The sequence below is a fragment of the Melanaphis sacchari genome, unplaced genomic scaffold, assembly GCF_002803265.2.
Source record: "Melanaphis sacchari strain LSU unplaced genomic scaffold, SCAv2.0 Contig262_pilon_pilon, whole genome shotgun sequence".
NCBI lineage: Eukaryota > Metazoa > Arthropoda > Insecta > Hemiptera > Aphididae > Melanaphis > Melanaphis sacchari.
The window spans coordinates 32,030-57,449 of NW_020271136.1; the positions used below are offsets into that span (position 1 = coordinate 32,030).

At 28.9% G+C, this 25,420-nt stretch overlaps 1 protein-coding gene across 5 annotated transcripts in view; it reads right to left on the bottom strand.

Annotated features, from left to right (window-relative positions):
• Positions 1–2,923: 2,923 nt before the first annotated feature.
• The window catches only part of LOC112595260 (RNA-binding protein Musashi homolog Rbp6-like), a 34,818-nt gene continuing 12,321 nt past the window's right edge, over positions 2,924–25,420 (bottom strand). For 2 of the 5 annotated variants that reach the window (XM_025340399.1, XM_025340401.1), the window contains 3 exons: positions 9,786–10,043; positions 3,244–3,316; positions 2,924–3,106 (listed from right to left, as the gene is read on the bottom strand). In XM_025340399.1, the coding sequence (XP_025196184.1) occupies positions 3,070–3,106; positions 3,244–3,316; positions 9,786–10,043 (368 nt within the window). In that variant the 3' untranslated portion in view covers positions 2,924–3,069. Of the gene's footprint in view, positions 3,107–3,238; positions 3,317–9,785; positions 10,044–25,420 lie in introns of all 5 variants that reach the window. The other 3 variants (XM_025340400.1, XM_025340403.1, XM_025340402.1) reach the window with 3 other exon arrangements.

Sequence of the window (25,420 nt, forward strand, 5' to 3'; positions counted from 1 at the left end):
TTCAAAAAAAATTAATTAAATATCAATAATGTAACTTAAAGTCTCGATTTTCAATAATTTACACGAAACATAAAATAAATATTAAATATATAGTCACCCAAGTACGAAATGTAAGACACATTTATGATATTGATTGTAAGGGCAGTTTGATTTTTTATTGACAATTTTGATGAGGGATGAAATATGTAAACAAAATTTTGTGGAAAGATAGCATCTCTGTGTACTTCACTTCGAAGTCTTATATTATACTTAATGCACGTGAAAAGATGTTGTTATCTACAAAAATGTCGTTAAGTAACGTGCCTGATTGCGAGTTATAGCGCGCGAAATAGTGACCTTAATTCTCCTTTATAAAAACTATTCACGATACTAACTGTAAAATACTTTAATCATAAAATAATTTGTGTACTAAGATTAAATTCTATTGATCTCCTTCTCCTTGTTATTATTATTGTTGTTTGTTGGTAGAAAATCAAGACACGTAGACACATAATGTAACAGTAGGATAAGGATTAAAAAAATGTTTAGTGGCGGGTGATTGGTGATTTAGTTATATTATTTTAAAGGTGAAAAAACTCAAAAAAAAGTCACAGCCTTTGTGCGTGTACGTATATGTAGCAGAGTAGTGTTAATAGTGATGGGATATTGAACATTGAAGTAGTTTAAGACTATGTAGATACTGTACAGAAGCCTATCTATCTGCACGTATATGAATGGTTATATAGTCTTCGTGAAATAGACTTTTTGAAAATGATTTTCGTGAGATAACTTCAGCAGTTAACAATCAACAACGGTCGCAAGACAATAACGAACGAAGCAAATTAAATTTCTCATACAACTCAAGGTCCGCAAAAATGATATAGAAAATCATTTTTTTGTACACGCAGTAAATGTTGTATTCTATATATTATAAGTAAAATATACTAATAAACAGACAGTCGTGTGAATACGGTCGATACTAAAATATTAAATATATACATAAAAATTACAGTACAGATGACAACACACTATATAATTGTATTGACTATGTGATTGGTGTTATATGCTTAAAGAAACAGAACGTTTATATTATTATATATAGCTATTATAATTGTAATTATTCATATATATTATAAATACATTGTGTTCTATAATAGTATAATACAATATATTTTATATTTATTCGAACGGGGCGGGGTGGGAATAGGGGAAAAGGGAATATCCAAAAAAAAAAAAAAAAACAAAATACACTTAGTCATATTTAAGGTAAGTCAAAAGAAGAGAAGAAAAATTAAAATATGTATATATATAATGTTAAATTAAACTATTGACGAATTATATTATTATTAATTTAAAGATACGTTTTAAAACCGTAATAACAATAATATTTTAACAACAATTATATTTAATTCAATATTTTGATAACAAATTAAAAAAAGAAAACGAAAAAACGAAAAAAAAATTAATGACAAAGAATAATTTTAAAAATACGTAACAAACATATAATAATAATAATAATAATAATAATAATAATTATAATATAATATAGTCTATTGGTTTATCATAATAATTGTTCGTTAAAAAAAAAAAAAAAAATAATAATAATAATTATATTTATAAAACAAAAATTTGATTATCATCGTAAATAAATAAATATGAAATAGCAAAATCGAAAAAATAAAAAATAAAACCGTAAATAATTTACACATTTAATTGGTAGTGGTGAAAGTGGAGGTATTAATAGTGTAGGCGGTGATGGTATTTTATTTGAGGGAGAAGTGAATTAAAAATATTATTGTGGCCCATTATATTATAGTTATAAAAACCAAGAAAAAAAAATACACTCATAATGAGTGTTCGTCATCGTGTGATTATTATAATTATAACCATTATAATAATAAAACATTTACCCGTCGGTTCGATAAGTAATTATAATTTTCCAATATATATCATCATAGCAAATTAATAATAAATAAGTTAATAATAATTATTATATTTTTAATATGATAAACCTAAAAATTAAATTTACAAATAGTTTATTTCGTTCAGAAGTGTGCTCAATCGATGAAATTTTTTGTTTTCAAATGTTTTCTATTATATTACGCGTATTTTTAATAGTTATTTTTTTCATAGCATAGGACGAAAAAATAAAAGATGTATACAGATATAATAAATGTAGTTTTGAACCAGTTTTTGTGGCAATAAAAATGTAAAGAGGTAATAATAACAACAAAACGTCGAATGTCGCCGAGAGTCGCGTCTCAATGGATCTATCCGATATTATTAACACAGAGTTTAAAAATAGAAAGATGAATTGTCGAGTGTCGAACCGCATTTGGTAAAAGCAGTTGAATGGCATCTGATTTAAGTAGTCAAAACTCCTTGATCGTGAAAATTTGATTTTAATATTACTATATAATATACCTAATCTAGTTCATACCATAGGTACATAATATTATATGCATTAATGTTATGATAATTTTTATGACGGTTTCCCGAAACATTCGTTTATTTGACGGCAGTTGATATTACAACAGTATTCTTCGCTATTACTACTACCTGAGTATTGTATGTGTGATTCGTTTTGAGATCTTAATAGATGGTCTTGGTTTTATTTTATTCTACAATTATTATACGGCTGCGCCCTTACAATTACAATGAGCAACACGCGACAATTTTTTTTCTGATTTCCTGGTTTGATTTATCGTTCAGAGATTATAATTAGTTTAGGTATAGTTATTATTATTATATAATATAAGTATTAAGTTAATATTATTAAATTTACATATTTTGGGTAATTTCATTTATATAATAATAAAAACCCTAAAAAAAAAAACGAATATAATAATAATATTTTTTTTTCTTTAATGTAATTATCTTATATATTATTTTTTTTATTTGTTATCATAATATAAACATTATTAATATAATAAAACATGTTTTTTTTCAAATTTTTAATCATTATAATTATTATATAATATAGAAACGATTATTATTAATAGCATTATTGAGAAAGAAAACCTTTGGTGTAAGTGAGAGTGAGTGAGACGTTTATATATATATCTCTGGTGATAGTAGTGAGTTATTGAGTCAATCACACGTATAGGGGCGACTAATATCGGTCAACCTGTAATAAATAATAAAAACAAAACTTAAAATAGATAATCAATACAAATAAACGTTATAATTTCTTTTTTACTAAAAAAAAAAAAAATATAATGATAGGATGGTGAGATTTTTATGAATGAATAACAATGACCTTACGATGGAAGAAATTTATTGACTCTAGCGTTGTTCAGTGGTACCCATTGGTAAAAGCGGCCGGAATCAAAGGCCCCTGAAAAAAAAAAATGATACTGGTTAGTAAAAATTAAATAAAAAATAATAATTATAATAATAAAAAAAAATGTCTTTTCACAAAAGAGGAGTATTTTTGTGTATTTCTGTGTATGTGTGTGTATATGCGTATGTATTGAATTATCGATAATTAAAGCCAAATAAATATACACGACTGACTGACAACGCGAAGTTACATGAAATTTCCGAGGTAAGTTTTGACTAAAACTTATTATACATATTAAATTTTTGATTAAGTATGGACATTTAAAATATGTTGCGACATAGATCACGTAACGATGATAATACTATAATGTCACCAAAATGTATCGCTTAAATTTTAAGTTAACGATAACTCCGAACACAATCTTCATCCGAATACAAAGTCTAAACGATTTAGTTACATATCCGATATTTAGAAAGCGTGTAATTTAAAAATTTTTGAGTTCAATAATTTCATACGATTCAAACGCCATGAGTCAAAATTCTTAAACAATTTAGTTGCATAGGTAGCATAGTCGTCTGATTTCAATCGAGTTTAAACATTTATATGCAAAATAATAGTATGTATAGATACTAAAAGTTATTCAAAGTTTTAGACCACTAAAATATATATTAAATTAAATATAAAATAGTCATGTCTATAAAATCTGATATATAATAGCTTCCTATATCTCAATTGATAGTACCTAACCTAATATACATTATATTTATTACAAATGTAAAAGAAAAATAGTTTTTTGATTTGTGTATATAATTATTTTAGTTATGAATTGCAATTTATTTGTCTATCAAACTTGCAATACTATATTATATTAAATTAATTAAATAATAATTAAAATTATTACAGTTATAATTTATAGGAAATCTTTTAATAACTGTAGTTGAGATCAGTAAATTTATGATAAAAGTAAAGTATGTAAGTAATATAGTTTTTTTACCAAGAAAACAACACAACTCATGAAGAATACTCAGAAAATTACAGTTTAGAGAAACAATATGATATATAGTTCTCATAGTTCTCATTGGCAGTGATTCATCTATACAGTTAATTGATAATAATTATTTAAAAAGTTTATTATATTAAATTATAACACAAGTATCCCCATGACGTATAAAAAACATTTTAGAAAAAAAATTGACCAATATGAATACGTGATTAACATAAAAATTTTTATGATCATGTTTTATAAATATATTTTCCTTGATGATAATATGTTATCATCTCAATAAATTGAGGTAAATCTAGATATACGTTTAGTTCGATATTTAATTATAATTATATTTTACATTATTTTTTATTATCAGGATTATTTGGTGTCACAGAGATGGGCGATGACAACGATGACGATGGTTTGACGATATGATTTTACAGACAGTATTTAAAAAATTAGAATAGATTATTGAGATAAGAAAATATTTACTTATAATTCGAATCAGGGGAGATGATTTTCCGGTTTGAAAGATATTTTATTGTCATGCTTCATCAGATTTGAGTAATATGTACATAATATACACATTTGTCGCTGCCAGTCATGCGTTTAATAATAATTAATAACGGTTTTATAATGCGATCCAAATTGAAATACGGATCTTTAACGCAGAAATTTCTCTTGAAAATAATATAATGTGTTATTGGCGGTTGTTCGAAAATTTATAAAATATTATAAGCCTAAGATGTTATAATATATGGTTTATTAATATTCCCTGCAGTGAATGTCTAGATCAGTGACGGCTTTGAGTGTGGTTAGTCAAATGAGGCGCGTATAGCCTTACCTTAAAGGAACGTAGAATAAATAATTTTCAATTAATGCTTTTTTAAGTTAATTGAAAGATTACATTTTTGAATCATTATGTCAATATTTTCATTAATTTGTTTAATACAATTATTTTTTTCATCTACAAATGTTTATAGTTTGTAATAAATTGTTTTGTATAAAAATATAATGAATAATATAACAGAAAAAAAAAATTGGAAATTCCATTAATGGCCATGTCTAAAACGCACTGCGGTGGTGAATGATTTCTTTTTTATAAAACAATGCTATTGAAAAGTTAATACCAATATTTTTGTTAAAATAATATAATATTCAAATCTGTTGGTCGGCGTAATGTATAGGCAATTTTGCTACATGGGTATGTAGTGAAATAGCTCGCACTGTTCTCGATAAACGAATTTCAATATGTGAATTGCATTTATTGTCGAGTAGTTAATTATTATTAAAATAACGTCATTTTGACGTTGAACGAATTATAATCAAAATTAATTACTTCATGAATCCATTATATAAACGTTTTTATTATTTTTACTGGATATGCTTTTGGGTTATGGTGGGGATATACGTTTGTCACCTCATTTAAAATACATACATATAGTTTATATATATATATATATATATATATATATATATATACAATCAAATATTGTCATTGGTCTGGATGCATGTCAGTTACAGTTATATAATAATATCAATATAAAATAATACAGTTTTATACGTGATATTTAAAGAAAAAACGAAATATTTAGTATGTCGAAATCTGTTTTAAATGGAAATCTTTAATTCAACTTTTTTATATGAATACGAATATACAGTTTATATAATCGTGCATGTAATATATAATAACGATGACTTAATAATATTTGAAGTAACGATAAGTGAAGAGGGGAGGGATAATTTTAACTATGTGTCAGAAAAATGTCTTTTTTTTGTAAGTAGACGTATATAATAATATATGATTTATTAATTAAAATTTTTCTAACAATAAAAAGTCATTTAGTTTTATTCATACATTATAAATACGAATAAGAGTACAGTCATAATTTGCATTAATATATATTATTATTTGATTTATGTATGTATTGAATACAAATAATGATCGAAAAAATACCTTTTAACTGATATAAATTAAGATGTAGTTAAGATATAATATATTTTGACTTGAAATGAGTAATTGATAATTATAAGCATTTTAACTGTCCACTACATTTCATTTTAGACTTTTTAGTATAGTTAATACGGCAACTGAAGAATAGAACAAATGGCGTTACAGCAAAAAAAAAAAAAATCGACAAATTAAATGCATTTCTTCAGACAAAACCTATCTCTGCGGAGCATTTTACTTCGTTGATCAAGTATATAATAATACAAAAAGACGGCCTTATTGTCTTTCAATTATAGATTTAAACAATGTTTACTGATAATATATAAGAAAACCTATACAATATCATAATGTATATGAAAATAATTAAAGTGTTTAATCAAAAATTTAATGAATAAATGTATGCATATAAAAATAAATAAATAAAAAGTAAATATATATAAAAGTCGCTAAAACTGAATAAGATTTTATTATATAACAATACAGTAAGTAATTAATTATAAATATTATATGACTGTATATCCCCAAGTCAATTTTTTGTTTTAAAATGCATAAATATTAGGTATATTTTTAAATTGCTTCATGCTAAAAAAAAGCTATTAACAGATTATACCTACTGAAAATCCATAAATGTACACTTTATAGAATTAAAAAAAAATTATGGTTTTGACTAGTATCTAAATTTTTTTTATTATTAACGTGTTATCAATGCAGACCAGTGGTTGTGTAAAACTTTAGGCGGATACAATATTTATTGTAACGTCAACGAATTTTTACAATAAGAAGTAGAAGATCTTTCTTTAATTTTTTTTTTTTTTTTTTAAGTAAAGTTTTCAAGAACAAATCTTAGTAACGTCCGGGCTAGAATTGTTCCAGGGTTAATGCGCTATAAATAGAAAAGCGACACGTGATACAACGAGTACGCACATATTATATTATTATTAAAGTATATAATGGTCGAAAAAAAGAATAATATTCGAGCCTTGTAACATAAATATAAAAAAAATAATGCTTATAATATATTATTTTTTTTACCGTACACGACGTGTAATCGAAATAGTATTTTTTTTTAAATGCATAGAATATTGATTTTTAAATATAAAAATGTAACAAGAATTGGAAAAAATAAAAGTTATCGTTGAACCAAATGTATATTATTATACCAGTACGAGAGTCTAGAAGGGGAAAGTGTCATAATAATACTATTTGAAAATATAGTAAGTATTGTAATTTTAGCACACATTATCGGTTGGTATTGCTTCAAAAGTTGCATTTTTATACACTTAGATTAATGTATTTAGGGAGTTGTATTAACTCGAATGTGGATAGTAGTAATCAGGTGTATCAGGTATATAATAAAAGTGAATAGTTATAATACTCGTAGTTTGTCACGGAGACGCGATTCGAAATACATCGGAAAGTTTGCAGGTGAGCAGACGCCATAACGACGACAACGACGACATACGTTACTAGCAGTGTTTTAATTTATAATATTTCAGAATCCCGGGGGAAGGGATGCAGACTAGGAAGATCTGAGGAGACCAGGAATACTACTCGACCCCTCAGTGAAGTGATTAATTATCGCGTCGACCGAGGGCGGCGATGATGGAAGTTGAATAATGTATCGCGCGCGCGGAATCCGACACGAGTAAATATAATACGAGCGCTCACACATGATCAACGTATACGTTCTGATGTATCTACCACAGGATGAAGGGGTTAAGAGTAGTAGAGACCTTAGTTTGTTGCTTATTACATATATGTGTGGACTAAGTGGGATATGAGAAAGTGTGTATTGCTTCAGAATATGAAGGGATTTAAGTATGCTGAGTTTTTAATAGGGTGATATCAGAAGGAGCGTGGTATTTTAAATTTTGATATCAGTAAATGAATATTACATTATTTTAAGGATGATTTTCAGTTCGAAAAGTTCGATTGACTTAATATGCTCATTACATATGATCGAAACCAGTAGACTACCAAACCAATCGGTATACTTTATATTATATTTTCAGCATCCAGTAGAAGATTATTCTATTATATTATAAATAGTTAGTAGTTTTTATTTATAAATATCGGAAAGGTCATGTGTATATAATTTTATTATAAACTCTATAAAGCTGTAAAAATGATTGCATCTTTATCCAAAAACATTTTACTATACGTACATACTATCGTTGTCAAAAGGTGAGGTGGCGTTTGAATGGTACCAACAGTCTAATAATTACTAAAATTTAAAACGCTGTTTGGACGAAACTAACAATACGTTGTTGTGTATATTGTGAATTAAATGCAATCTAGACGACAAGATGAGCAAAGCAAAAAATAAATAAATATTAATTAATTAAAAATTGTAAAAACTAACGATAAAATAAGCGTGAAAACATGTCGTCTGTCGGAGTGCGTAAAAGAATACACTGGGCAGTGTTGTCCACGGAAGTTTTATCGCAGTATTGGGTTAGGTTTTAACCTTATACGTATACCTAAAATCTAATCTATTGATAAAACTATAAAATATGCGATCGTATACATAGTTTAAAGTTAATATTTTACAATTTATTACCTATAACATGTTTTAATATATTATATTTACAAAATAATCACACACAATAATACGGTAGTTAAAGGCGTGCGGCGGGAAATGTGTTTGAGGAAAGTGCGAATCGTGCGGGATGTCTATAATATATAGAGCGTCACACACACATATAATAATAATAATAATAATAATAATAATGATAATAATAATAATAGTAATAATAGTAATAATAATAATTATAATAACAACAAAAATTATTGCATTAGGCCATTTTCGGGTGTTTTTACGAGACACCTATCCCCGTCGGCGGTCACACGGCAGCAGCTACACAATGTATGTCGCAAAAATATACATTTAGGCAAATGTGTGCGAGTGGAGATGTGGATATGTGTGTGTGTGTGTGTGTGTGTGTGTGTGTGTGTGTGTGTGTTAGTTTGTCATTAGAGTTTCGGTCGATACAATATATAAAAAAAAAAAAAAAAAATACAATGTCGTGGTTTATAAGTAATAATAGTAACATGAACATACAAAAAAGAGACTGCGCTCAGAGGGAGAAAGAGAGAGAGTGAGAGAGAGATGAATTCACGTCATCGTCGGCAAAAAACGAAAATAGATAATATACTTTTAAAGGGTATCAAGAAGTGAGCTACACATTAAAAATAAATAAATTACATACGGCTTATCAAATAATTAAACGGCGATGTATGAATAAGTAATAGTATTCGGTAGTATCGGTACATTAATATTTTTTATCCCCGCGAAATATTTTAAAGTCACTGCGTTTTATTCGCCGACGAATACGTATCGTAGTTGATTTGCGTTTTGCTGGTATAGTGGCGAGCGGGGATGGTGGAGGAAAGCGCAGTCCGACTCTCTGTACGTACACACGAGTATTGTGATAGGGCGGTAAACACAAGTAGTAGTTGTCGTGTTGTCGTCAGTAGTAAGAGAGAAATGTAAAAAGGAAAAAAAAATTTTAAATAAAATAAAATAAAAAAATAATAAAAATAAATCTTATATCGTTACAAACCCTTACGCAAATCGGACTATATACCTACAGGATTGTAATTAATGGGCGCACGTGAGACGGCGATCGCGGGGAACGCGGACGGTTGCGGTGACGCTGCTTGCACGTAATCGGCCGGGTTCGAGCTGTACATGTCCATGGTGGACGGGGCGCCGGGGCCGGGCGACGTAGCCGGCGGAAACGCGGCGGCCCGCGGGTTGCCGGGGCCGCCGGTGTGCGGCGACGCTGGTGGCCCGAAACCTTGTGCGGCGACCGCGGCTGCCTGATGGTGGTAATTGCTCATCACTTGAAAAATACACACACGTATGGTCATTTGATAAACATTATACAACAATTTATAGTTATCAGGTATAATAGTAGTAAGTTTAGTGTTTTTATAATGATAACGATATTAATAATAATAATAATAATAATAATGATAACAATAATAATAATAATAATAATTATAATAATGATGACAGCAACGACAACGATAATAATATAATATAAATATCTCGACACACCGAATTCAAGATATATAACGACGCTGTTACTGCTGCACAATACGTTATTATTTTATACAAATTTAATAATATTATATATCTATACGTTTCATAATATAAGATTGTATAAATAAAAACGTCGTGTTATCAAAACACGTGATTCGATCGGAATGCAATATTATTATTAATGTGACGTGTCGCGGAGATCGGGCGAAACGTTTAACAATATAAGTCCATACGATTTTATGAATTTTTTTTTTTTTTACATATTGATCGAAATTCGATGGTATTATAACAACGATCAATACGGCGATTACGAATTATCTGAGTATTACAACATTTAGGCCGATTTTCCGATCAAATCACGTGACTCATATACTGTACAATATAATAATATACTATACATACGATCCATATACTGCAGCACTGTAATATATAATAATATAATATTTACGACGTGTACGATTGAAAAATCATTCATTCAGCACCGGAGTCGTTTGGTGGTGCTGTAAGCCCCGACTCCCTGGTAAAATATCATTTGAGTGAATATTTACTCTTTGCTCAACATTTTTTTTTTTTTACAAAATCACTAGCTGATATTGTATTTTTCAGTATATTTTCCACGAGTCACGGTAAAATTTCACTAGTGACTGAGCAGTAAATTTTCACTAGGGATATTTTACCGAAATGGGGAGGGAGGACAATTTCGCAGAAAAAGCAATGACTGCTACTTCGCATAAAAATTGAATAAAATGCTATTGGTTGACCGTTATACCGATATGCTATCTGAATAGAAAATAGTCATTGTAAATTCGAGATTCAACCATGCAATTATCAACGATCCTGATTTTGGCAAAAGCATTTTAAATTATTATTCTTGAATTTTTTAAACTTACTCCACAAACAAACATAGGTATATGATTGTTCAGAAAATTTAAAAACTACCAAGGCGATAAAGTAAGTTTGAAGTTAATAATATTTTTTTTCGGTCGATTCATTTTTAAATCTGTATTTTAAGTATTGTTCTTCGTAATATATTGTAACTTGAACTAAAATGCTTATTTTGCATTTTTTCAATGTGCACCGATTTTATATGCATTTAATATAATAATTTACCTGTGATGTGCGTATATAACATATGATTTTTCAATTAAATCACGTACTGTAATATAATACATTATATACACGTGTACAGAATGATCCATTTTATTGTCTGCACAACATTTTGTTGTTAATTTTTGTAACTTTGAAAAAAACGAGCATTTTTGAAATATGTTAAACTATGAGGAGATTGAATTATGAGTAAACTCATTATTGTTATTTATATTTTATGTAAGTAAGTGTTTTATACAAGTACGGTAATGTCGACAATGTTATTATAACGACAGCCGTCTTGTATGTGTATGTGTATCTGAGCTAAATTTAAATATTTCATCATAACTTATATATTAAATGTTCAATATTATGCTAAAGTGGACCTGAAAAAAATTGCTGCTTGTACAAAAGTTATATGAATGATATTGAAAAAAATTAATAAAAAAACCAAATTAAAATATATTAATATACAATATAGATGTTTAAGACGTGTAAGTGTGTATTATTATCGTTATTATTGTTTAATTGCATAATATTAAATTCGAGAAAATGATAATTCGATTTCAGACAACCATATTTTACTTAATAATATTATAATACGTATTAGTATATATTAAATAATATATATTATAATATATCATGGTACCACGTCTGATATCACGCACACACACACAACTACACAAGCACTCATTACCGTAATGCCGATGAAAATATTTTTATATTATATTACATTATGTAATATAAATATTTAGAAAACAAGGAAAGAAAATAGGTGAAAACAGCAAACCGCCACTGATAAGCCAAGCAAAAATAAATTATATTATAGCGTGATCAAAAAATAAATAAATAAATACTGTTTAGTTAAAGTTTTTTTTTTTCCGTTACTTAGACATTTTCCATACGCGTCATTATAATGTCTAACGATCGTTGCATAATAATAAAAAAAAAAAAAACAAATAATAAGTTCGTCACAAATAAAGATAACACTTCTTTGATGTGACACTCTAATCACTGCAAATTATTGACTAAAAAAATAAGTATTGAGTTTAGGGTATTGTGCAAAAAAACAAAAGCTTACAATTCGTTTGTTTTATTTATTAAACATGTCTAAAAGACGTGTCTATCAATAACACGAGGAGACGATGACTTTCTAAAAATTACACTTTGGTGCTTTCGTAAAATTTTAACGAGATACTTGTATACTGTATGGTCGTCTACATTATATATGTTATTGTTTGTGATGAAAATTAATATACTTTTTATATTAATATGTATCGAATTAACCTTAAGTATTTCATATATTGCTATACACAAAAATAAGTAGGTAGTAAATAATAATTATTATTATTTGATATTTTTATTGTAAAATATGAATTATTATACGGATTATATTTGTTGTTTTTTACATGATTGTATGTATTAATAATTATTTCAAACGCGATTGACGATATTGTCAGTTAAAAAATAATCATATAACATGTAATCCATCAATTATTGTTTATACTAACGTCATTTAAATTTTATCTGAGTATTATTGTGGGGTGTAAACGAAAAAATGAACATGTCTGTACACTTTTCATGTATGAAAAATGCAAAAAAAAAAGCCTGATGACATTTTATCCTTCTTCTCTCGCTCTACACGTATGGATTTTTATTGAAATTACATTAAATTTAATATAATATCTAATTATATAGCTATATCGTTGTAGGTTTCGAACCGTTTATCATAATATTATTATTATTGTGAATATATTATATGACGTAGGTATCATATTATTTTAACAAGACCGTGAAAATGACACGTAGATTTAAAATTGAAAATAATGACGTTATATTTTATGTACCAGCAATGCTATGTAATACTCGATTAAGTACATACATTTTCGCCGGGTGGTGTTTACACAAAAGTATAAAATAATAATAATATGGCCAGTTTGTGTGTATGTACCGTATTTAATACATTATATTAAAGGTCAGCCATCAACTGATCTCGTATATTGCTTATATTTGTGTAGATACCTGAAAGTCGAGGTTGTATTATTATTGTTTGGAGTCAATATCATAATATGATCTTTAGTCAGAGATCAAATGCAATGACACACGTAACGTTATAATATTAGCGATATTTAAATGCGAATTAGCTGTAAAAAAAGGAGTACATAAAGATATTTATTTATTTAGCACTTTGTCAATATACCCACTAAAAATAAGAACCTAACGGCAACCCATAAAATTGCGTAAACATTTACTCACCTCGTTTGTACCCAACCAATATTTGTGTTTGTCAATAAATATTTTTTTTAAATAATTTTACTGTATACTGGATAAAATTCATGTAAATATTTCAAAAACTAATTAATAATTTTAATTTAAGTTATTAACTGTATAATCTAGTTATGAATAGATTTTAAATTTTAGACTAGGCAATGTGTAAGTAGTGATATAAATAAAAATATATTTTATTGTAATAAATAGTAAGTAGGTGGATTTGTACTTGCATACATGTGGTAGTAAGAAAGTTTGTGTCTTTATAAAGTTTATATGTGCATGTAATATTACACCTATAGTGATATTATAATAGGTATGTAGGAAATGTTCTCTTGTTTTAATAATATTTATACTCGTATGTATAAAAAATGACAAAACACGCGTCTAAAACAACAAAACATTCGGTTGCAAAAACAAAACAAAAATAATATAATAATAATATTATACAAATACATACATATCTATAATGTAATAATATACGTAAGGACGTTTATACACATTATATTGTATGAGTGGAATAAAACATTTAAATTTCCAAATAATAACAATACACAAACACGACAAAAATACTAATATTTACTGTTTATATGCACATCTAATAAAAAAAAAAAATTGATTTACACAATGTATAATATGTGTACATATTGTATAATATACTAATATTAATAACAAAAAAATAAAGTATTAGTTGTTTAGAAACACCTAATATGTGCCGAACACAATAATCAAATAAAAAACTTTTAGTGCACAAAAACGTCAAACGCTTTGAACAAAAAAAAAAATCAGTATTTGAGTGTTATGTGTATGTGTGTATGTATGCGTATATAAATAAGGGTTTCCTCGAATAAAAGCTTTTTGATGAAGGCGACAGTATACAATTTATTTAACTAAACTTTTAAAAAATTTAATAATCTTTATACACGTTAAATTTTTATTTATTTTTTTTGTTTAGTTGGAAACGGTAAAATTCGTTTTGTATTTATGTAAACACTTTAAATAAAATTGTTGAAAAACATGTCATAAAATATTTAGCCTCATTGTGGATAGAGAAATTTAATTTTTTAAAACATTATTTTTTTCTACAATTACTATTTTAGGTACAATGGATGCACAGAAAGTTTTAATGTATATTAGAGTAAAGACCCGCCACAGTGGTTGTGTCTAGTTAGTGCTTAGTGAAAAGGATAGATTGCTTTTTTTAAACATAAGGAAAAACTCCCGAAGACTATGAAAAAAATGTCATACAAAACTTCATCAAACTTAATGCCTTGAAAAAAATATAACAAGGCATTTTATCAGGCGCCGAACTGAATTAATCAAGTAAACTGTATCGCACCCTTCTGATCGGTCCCGTCGAGCTTTTTTTTAAAAAAAAAATTGATATTGATAAAACAATACCCATTACCCATATAAAATACATAGAACATTATATATCACAATCATAGTAATGATTAAAAAAAAGAAAAAAATCACCAACGAAATACGAACTTGTTAATATTAAAAACGCATTAGCTACCGACAGAACAAACAAGTTTAAAATAATATGAATATTAACTACACTTCTGAACGTATCCACGGACATGCACTATCTTTACATTCGTCCACCACTTATAACAGATAGGTATTCGTGCTCGCGGTGTTATAGTCATTCGTTACTCTGTACGTCCTCTCTCTCATACCTCGCAGTATGATATAAACGGCCTTTATTATAACGCTCGTTCGCTCGCATAATATGTATTCAAATTTGAGACCGTAACACATAATATAGTATTATACGATTTTAAACACGTCGATCTATGATAACATAATATTAATATTATCGCGACGTTACACAATATGTCATAGTATGTAGTGTTGCGTAGACCGAATGCTACGCACAGTACGTCGAGTTTCATATTAGGGGTCGAAGACAATAATTTCGTATTCCGCTCGAGCGGCGAATCCATTACGCACGTATTTCATATGATATAATATATACGAATATGATGTGTGTGTGTGTGTGTTATAATGTGCGTGTGTCGTATATACGCCATTGGAGAGTGGGTTGTACTTGGTCGTGAGGTGAGGGGGTTAAGTGCCGGAAGAATTTTTACGGTAGTCGTATTGTGAAAACGCGTGTATATACGTGTGTTGTAATGTGTTCGCGTGTCTATATATATATATATATATATATATATATATATATATATATATATTTATACATGTATAAACTATATTACATGGCACGCGTTGCGTCCGGGATAAACGCATCGGGTTGAACAGATAGATTTATCTATATATATATATATAGATATATACGAACATAGCACGATAAAACGTTTCGTTTTTTTATTTTTTTTAAACTACCGAAACAAAGAGAAAAGAAAAAGCTGAGACCTATTTACGCGAAGCTATACTTAAAGGGAGGTGATAAGTGTTGAAATGTGAAATTATAGTCGTTTCCAGTTTTCCACCACCACTATATTTTACAATAGCCGATTTGCGACCGCAGATCCACCTTACTAGTGTATAATAACAACTGCGCTACATATTATTATAATATCATAATACATTGTGATACGCGCTGCATGTGCCCGCTATGACGTATGTCTTTGGTTACCAACTAGAACTCGGGCATTGTTATTTTTTATTATTGTTATTTACAACGATATCGATTTATATTATGTGTTATATACATGGAAAAATAAAAATAGGCGGCAAAACGGAAGTGCGAGGCGTGCAGTGAACGTTCGTCTTCTATGCGCGGTCAACGGGGCCGCATACACCGCTGCCGTCGTACAACAATCCTAGTCATATATAAATAATATACATTATAAGCGTATAATGAGTAAGTGTGTGTGTAAGTTTATAATAACAAACGTAATAATAATAATATAAATCGACTCGCGTGTGTGCGTGTTCATTTGTCATCCTCCTTCCGCCCCGAACGGATATAAAGGCGTGCGAACGGTGAAAAGCTCGACGCCACACAACGTTATACATATACATTTAACGAGTATACATGTATTTATACGTATAATATATATGTGCATAATGATGTATACGTATACCCGTCGCGTGGTAATCCTTTCTTTACGGCCTTACAGCTTCCCACAATTTACCCTCTTCTGGGGGCCCACCCGAGCAGTACCTATACACTGCGGTCGTCGCACATGAACGGTCCATTATGGTAATTATTAAAACGCGTTCCACCTCCACTGAAACCATCACTATCACCCTCTCTCGTCCGCACGCAGGTATGCAACAATAGTATAATATTTACGCATATCTACGAATCGTATGCAATCCTATGAAATTATATTATATATTACGTAAATACTGCACATTTACAGCCACAGTGTTGGGTTATGGCCGCAACACTACACGCAGAATATATTTTGGTAGTTATATAGGTACCGCATAAAGCGCGTATTATGAGGAATATGATTGCATAACGTAAACAAGTGAAAAAGTAATAAAGTAAATTATTTCGTTGCCCGGAAAGTTGTATTACCCACAGGTTTTTCAGTGAACAATAGGTATGAAATACGTAAGTACTACATGAGGTTATGCTACCTTTTCGGTCAGAAGTCGAGCACAAAATATCATAGTAATATATTGCACAGATGACGTTGAATGTAATAATATAATATAATATAATATCTCATAATAATATCATCTATCGAATTTAGTGTTCGTTTCAAGTTGGAAAAAGCCTAATTTATTATAATGCTGATAATCATATATACCTATACTTATAATAATTCAATCGATTAACTAATGAAAATTCGTCACTAATATTTGCCTCACTAAGCAACCAACAAATTATTTGACTATAAACTGCTGTATTGTAGTATATTATGCGTTTAAGCCGCGTAAAGCATAGTACGGGCGTGTAACAATAGACTTCAATCGGCTGGGGTGGAAATTGAAAGCCATAACGTTATATCTTTTAACAGTTTTTTTCGTAGAGAGGGGTGAGGGGGGGAACGGTTTATATTTACTTATTAGGTGACACCCTTAGTTACGATTTAGCGGTTACTACCCAACAATATCGTCAATATGTTATGATATAATTATGATAATACATAGGTATTGCAAGAACATCGCGAAAACCGCATCATAGCAAAATGTATTATAATTTCAGAATGCGAAAAAAACGATCAAATTTTTTTTTTATCCACAAAAAGTCGTTGGCGTTGTAACTGCAGCAGTATACATAATACATAATACATTAACAATAATTATACGTTTATTTCTACCATGAATCAACGATATTACCCCGGACACGTCGCGACTCAAGTTTAAAACGATCGTTTCGTGACTCGATATTAAGCGCACGTGTATAATGTATATTATACATATATATATATATTCACATTGCAGTACGTATCCCTTCGCAAAATACTTTAAAACGCAATATAAATTCAAATTGCTGTGTCGACGACGACAACAACGTGGCGAAAAATAATTACGTTGATATTACAAGCTGCGCGGCGGTACATAATAATAATAATAATAACAACAACGACAACGAGAATGATACAGCGTTCACTAATTCTAGTCATTCGCAGGTCTCCCCAGCCGACGTTTTCGGAGGTCACGTTTTAAAAATTCTTAACGTTTCACGCTGTGTCGTCGGAGGGATGCCGAATTCGCATCTCACGTGAACACTCGCGAGTGAATTATTCATATTACGACGAACAAATTCGGGTTTTGATTTTAACGAAATCGTGTTTCGCTTATGTTTTTTAACAATAAGGATTTTTGTCACAGATAAAACACGTTTATTTTGGATACCTCTAGGACTAACGCAGTAAACTTATTTGTTTTGGTAGTTTATACGTTCGAGTTGTGGCACTGGATTAATGAAATGTAAATGTTGTTTATTAATATATATTGGAATCGACTTGTAGGTGAGGCTATAATATACAGATAAAAATAACTGAAATATGTATATTATATATTGTATAAATCACGTTAATAATATAAATAATAATAATATGTAAAAGACAGTAGATATACAATGCTATTCGATATATTTTAAAGAAGCAGTATATTTATGAAGAGATTAAATTTTCACGACGCGCCAGTGTCATGTTACTGCTGCTCACTAAGAATTATTCTAGAAAAATAATACGTGTGGGTGAAAGATGAGCAAAAACTATTTTTTCAACGCCTGTAGTTAAAAAGAAGTAAAAAGAAAATTAAGAAAAAAAAGAAGCGTTCCGTCGTGATATGACAGCAGCGTGGACAATATAAAAGATTGTAAAATAAAAATGAAAATTTTTCAACGTGCTAAAATAGTTACCTGCAAGATCCTACAAATCAAGAAATTGTTGAGCTCTCTATTTCGGTTGCTTTATACATAGTTATAAGTTATAACAATTATAATATATAAAGAGACAAAGTGGTCAAAATGGCTTGTAAAATAAATTACGAGGTAGGAGATAAAAAATTTTAAGGGGTTGTTATTTACACATCAACCACTGGAATAACATCAGCCATATCTGTTATCTTTAATTATTTTAAGACGCACGATGGTGACAGTAACGTGCTAATAAATATAATTAAAAACTAAAGAGTAATGGTCTAATCGTAACTTGTACTTTCTTTTTTCACGAGATGATAAAAAAATCTAATTAGTTGATAACTAAATGCTTTTACGATAAAATAACCCGACTAAAAATCATTTATTAATAAAACATAAATGTTGTATATTAGAAACAATGTTCTTCAAGATACTTGAAGTAAACACTATAATATCATTCAACATTTTCAATTCTTATTGTAAAAGTATAAGTATCCTTGGAAATAATAACATTATTATGTGGGTGGTAGAGAGAACGAATAAAATTATCAATTAATAAAATATTATAGCTATGTTGTTCGATTAGTTATTAACGTAGACAATTAGATGCGCGTCGCTCGTAGTTATACGCATAGCGAGACGTCGTCTGTTTTTATTTCAAGAGAACGGCTTAGTGAGTTATAAGATTTATCTGTCATATTTTTCTTTATTGTATAATATTAAATACATTTTTTTCTCCTTTTGTACAGTTCGAAAATCGCGAGCTTGTATTTATATTACCAACTTTGCGCGACCGGCAGTAGTACTAATTGCAAATTATTATAATTTCAAATGCGGATTAAGAGAACCGTCGGAGTTCCATCATATTTTTTTTTCACCGACTTCGTTTTTGGTCTCCACCTCTCCACTGGCCCGACCAACTCGTTTTTTGCAAATTTTGGCTGCGCTCCGATGGCTCTCTAACCATCCGAATAAATAATTAATTTTTAACAATTCCATTTTGTTAATTGCTTCATGTTATTATATTTGACTGGAGGTTTTTTTTTTTTGTCCGTTCGCTTCGTTACGTCTCTTTCTGTCTATCTCTGTTTCACTCTCTCAACAGTTCGCCAAAGGTTTTTCGATGCTGGCGGAAAAAAAAGGAATAAAATAGTATATATATATATATTATATATACACCCATTTATATATAGTATAAACATATATGTGTTTATATATATATATATATACATATTGGCAGAAAAAATAATAACAATAAAAACAAAAGCTTCTGCTTGCGCGAGATTATGAATTTCCTCCACAGATCATCGTGAAGGGGTGGTGGATGGGCCGTGAGTGTATAAGCGAGAGCGCGTCTACCCAATTTGTCGGAAAACATCGCAAACGTCGACTACAATAATACAATATGTATATATTATATATGTACGCTATTTCCGAGGCGCGTGAACGAAATTATTTACACGGCGGCGACGGCTGATCCAGTTACATAATATATATATATATATATATATATATAACAAAGTGATATCCTTATTGTTTTTTTACATCGTCCAAGCTTGTTTTACGAATTTGCTGTTTTCATTTTTTGAACTCTACGGGATGTAGATACTATTTTTGCTTACATTTTTTTAATTTTATTTATCGTTAATTTAAATATTTTTTTCATTAAAAAAATAAACGTTTGCAATATTTTTACAGATTATTCTTGAATAATTAAGCGCATACAATTTAATTTTCCAACCCGTGAGATACACATTATTAATAAAGCGAGATCTAACCAATTTATGTACGAGCTTCGAGCTGGTTGGACGAATTTAACGACGACGTACGACGTTTTTTAAAAAATAATATCGAAAGTAGATATTAGGTATTTCGTCGTTGTGTAATGATACTGAGAATAAATCGTTATGTGCGTAAATATAAATTATATTATGATTTCACCGTACATAGCTCAATTATTTGTATTTACAGTTGAGTGGGAGATTGGGACGTATAGCGTTTTTATTTCTGCCATAACAACTATAGAATCGATTATATTTTGCATATACGTAGGTACATAAAAATATAAAAATTGACAGTTAATGTTTACGAATGAATTATTGTTTAAAATCGATTGCAAATAAGAGTACGCGTACTATGTATGTAAAAAAAATTAAATAAATAAATAAATAAAACAGTATAGTTACACGGTAGCAATATTTCGTATGCGATAGAAATATTCAGTCGTTATAGGTTATAAATATAATAACATATATTATTATTATGCGTACAACCCCAATACGGTGTGTGGTTATTCGCACGCGTCGAGTTTTCACACTTTGTCCTCTCCCCCACCTTACCACCTGTTCAATGAGCGCATTTTTAGTTAACAACGTTATTCAGTATAAATAGAGTATGAAAAAAATGTTTTTAGCTTGTGAGTTGGATTTAATCAAAATAATACAACGATTGTGACAAAAAGATAAAAATATAATTACACATGAAATGTGTTAAAAATGCAGTGTGGCTACGGGGGTTGTGGTATAATTTAATAGATAAATAAGGGCGGGTCAATTCTGAAATCCCTTTGTACTGATAGTAACCCATCGATTATGCATCCATCAAAAAGTATGTCCGAAAATCACCATGAAATATTACTTATCTAAACGATATTTTCCATAACAATAATATAATGGTCTAGTTCGGAGATCACGAAAATATTGTAAATCGTACTCATAATATTAATATAGGTAGAGGTAGTGATGGATTTACGCGGGTTGGTGGAAACAGAAGATTGGTGGATAAGTCCGAAAAGATTTATCTGTAACCGGCTGTTTATTTTGTAAATGTAATAATACAGTCGATAACTGTAACGGTGGTGTACAAAATTTGGTTATAGTATAATAATATACGAATCCGTAATATATGCGAGTATATTTTACATCAATAATTATTCAAAGAAAACCAATTTTCAGCGCAATTCACGTATTTGTAGTAGTAGTATGATTTTTATTATTATTATCGTTAATATGACGTTATTATATGTTTACGATCGCGAAACAGTCTAGAGCTTTGTATACTACGATAACAATTATAACTATTATTAATAACGTTGCGTATTCCGGCGACGTGTATTATTCGCATGCACGCAGATGCGGATATCATTTTATTATACTCATGCTTCAATTTCCGCGGAACAAATAGAAAGAGAACAATACATCCGAAATCGCGTCTATACGGTTGATGGGCTTGTATTGTATAATATATAAGTATAAATATGCGCAGAAAGAGTAAAAGGAAAGAGAGATAGCGGAAATATTCGAATATGAGTTTTATGAGATCTGAATTTGTAGGATTTCGTAGATCAATTTTTTCCCATTACAGTAAATATAAAAATATCATCATACAATAATGTTATAATGATAATAATTATAATAATAATAATACATAATAAATGTTTATTATTTTTTTTTTTTAATAATAAAAATAATATAATATAATTTATGTTGTTTAATGATTTTTTTTCCAATGAATTTCGTATAATAATAATGTAGTGTTTTTTTTATCATCTTTTATGATTCATAGTTCAATACAAAATAACTGTAAATGTTTTTATAAAAAATTTCATATTATACCGTATCGTATATATCCTATATTTTATTGTATAATTAATTATAACAGATAATTTATTTAAAATATTAAGTATATCTATCATAAACCAAAATAAAGTAACTAATTTGGCCAAATATAATTTTCATTGTAAATAATAAAAAAAAAATTCATTCTAAATTAACATTTGGATGTACATCTGGACAATTCACATAATATCTAATGTTGCAGGTATTATGATTTCATTACCATCCCAAATAATTTTTTTTTTTTATCTCTTTAAATAACTTTTTCAATTTATCTATTTTTATTTTTATTTTTCTTATTATTTTATTTTTATTTTAGATTATTATTTATGCGAATATGTTTGATGTAGTTTGAGTAGTTTGAGATATGTACATGAAACGAAAATGCCTATACTGTATACATATAAAAGGAAATGTATCTACGAAAATAGTATTAAACCTAGTAGGGGTAATAATAATAATCGATCTTGTATTCTCGTCTTATAAATATATAGAAAGATATTATAATATTAAGTATTCGATAGTTTACATGGTTAGCCAATACAAAAACTACATTTTTAACAGGTAATTATATTATGTACCACATTATTTTAATATGATACGTATAAATATAATCACAAAGCTATGATGGCAGAATTATATTTATAATAAATTATATCATAGATATAGTGTAGAAATAATGAAATCAGGTATTTAAATAATATAGTAATAGAATTTTCATATATTATCATAGTTAATAATATTATAGATTATATAAAAAAAAATTATGTTGCGTGTTTCCTAAAAATTTGGTACAACTGTTTTGCCGATTTGTGTAAATATTTAAAAGTGAAATTATTGATTTTCATTAAGTATTCAAATAGTAAGATTAAAATATGAATTTTAAAATTTATGGCGAGTAGAAGAGCATATGATTTTATTATAAACAGACACACTGTTAACGAACGAACGAACGGTTGTACTGGGTATAATAATAATATATACACATAAAACATGAGTAAACGCGTGAGTGTACAATATCATGGTGAAAACGATGATACGAGGTTAATAGTTTAATATAATACCGATTCTTTACGATAATAATAATGATAGATATAATTATAATTACGAATAACAATCGAGAGGGTTTAGTCGGCGGTTGCATGGCCTAAAGTTTCGTCTTCAGTCGGTTTTCCTTCTCTGCGTCAATGATTATTATATTATTAAAATTTTATAGCGACGGTGTAGATAATAGCACACACTGCATCGTATTGCGATAACGTAGCATTGCTGTAGACTGTAGTATAGGTAGCTATACGCAGAGTATTTCGAATATTGTGTTTTATCGGTCTAAAGCCTCAAAAACATTCGTTTTTGTTCCGCAAAGGAATAACGGCGGTGACGGAGTCATTATCGTTTACGAAAACTTTTCTGGTGGAGTTTGGGAAAACAAACGGTCGCTTGGCTGGTGTGGCGATACGGTTTACGAATAATAGTAATTATTATTATTACTATAAAAGTATTTGCAAAAGAAGAAAACCGAAAACTTACATATTGTATTGCATATACCACAGTCGTCCAAGTATTATACGATATGTTCGTGAACAATGAACAAAAACGAAAACTCGCAGCAATATATCCCTATGCATAAGTATAGTATATATTGTGTATGATTTATGCACGCCCTCCAAATGTTATTGTTGCACACGAGCGGATAATGCAATAAATTCGGGTGTTTTGGTTTTTGATTAGTAAAAATAATTTTTGGCCCCATACCCAACTATCTACGCACGCGGCTGTCGTCAAATTACAACGTTTTCGTATCCATAGAATATACGCGTTCGAGACGATCCTTATGATATATTATAACGATAAATCTAAAGACAAATCGATTGAAACACATAGACAAGATAGTGCTGCACTATCATTCGGGCGAAGTTTAGAGGGAAATGTCGTAAATTATACACTTCTGGTAGATGGTTTCACAGGCTAGCCGAGATCGCTGAGCGCGCCTAATAATCAACAAAAGTTTATAAAAGTGATGTCGTTGTAATTATTGTTATGTCGCGGATACTGTTTCAGTCTCTAACCGTGGAACGAAAACAAACGGGAAAACTTTAGAAAGCACAACAACCAAATTTAAACGATAAGAGTAATGTATATGTACACATTTTATTTTAGCTGTTTGACGATATATTTTTTTTATTTACCGTTTCCTGGACGCAAAACCCATCGATCTTACAAATATAATATATATATATTAATAAATGTATAGTTAGGTTTCCAGGCTGCGTCAAAGTCAACAAATTGCATTGCAAATAGGACATGTACAATGAAGGGATAAAGGATGATTATTAATTTAAGGTGTTTAGACCTTCATTATTGTATATACAATATACATAATATTTCAAGCACGTTTATAATATTATTACAGAGTATTTACGAAGTTTAGAAAACTATTAACGCCTCAATTCAAGAGTCACAACGATTTAAAAACTGAAATCACACGTTCTAATTGAATAAATGTAAAGATTACGATAATCCACATATTTTCTGGCGGCTAATCGGATGATGCGGTTATAGATTGTGTGACGTTTTGACAGCCTATGCACCCTATATAATCAGAAATAATAAACATATACAGCGTGTAGCAATATTATATATTATTATGTGTAGTTGATTTTATACGAAAGTAGTAACAATATACAGTAATAGCCGTCGTATGTACATGTACAATATATAGGACATAGGTATCCCACCCGCCGCCAACCACAACCCTGTTGTAGATATAATATATTCTATCATATTATTACGCGGTGGAATACATGTACAACAATAAAAATATATTTCCAACGATAAAGTTATTCGCCGAGGCCACCATAATCATTCACCATGTGCTTGAATTGCCCGTATTATATTATTATTGTTATTATA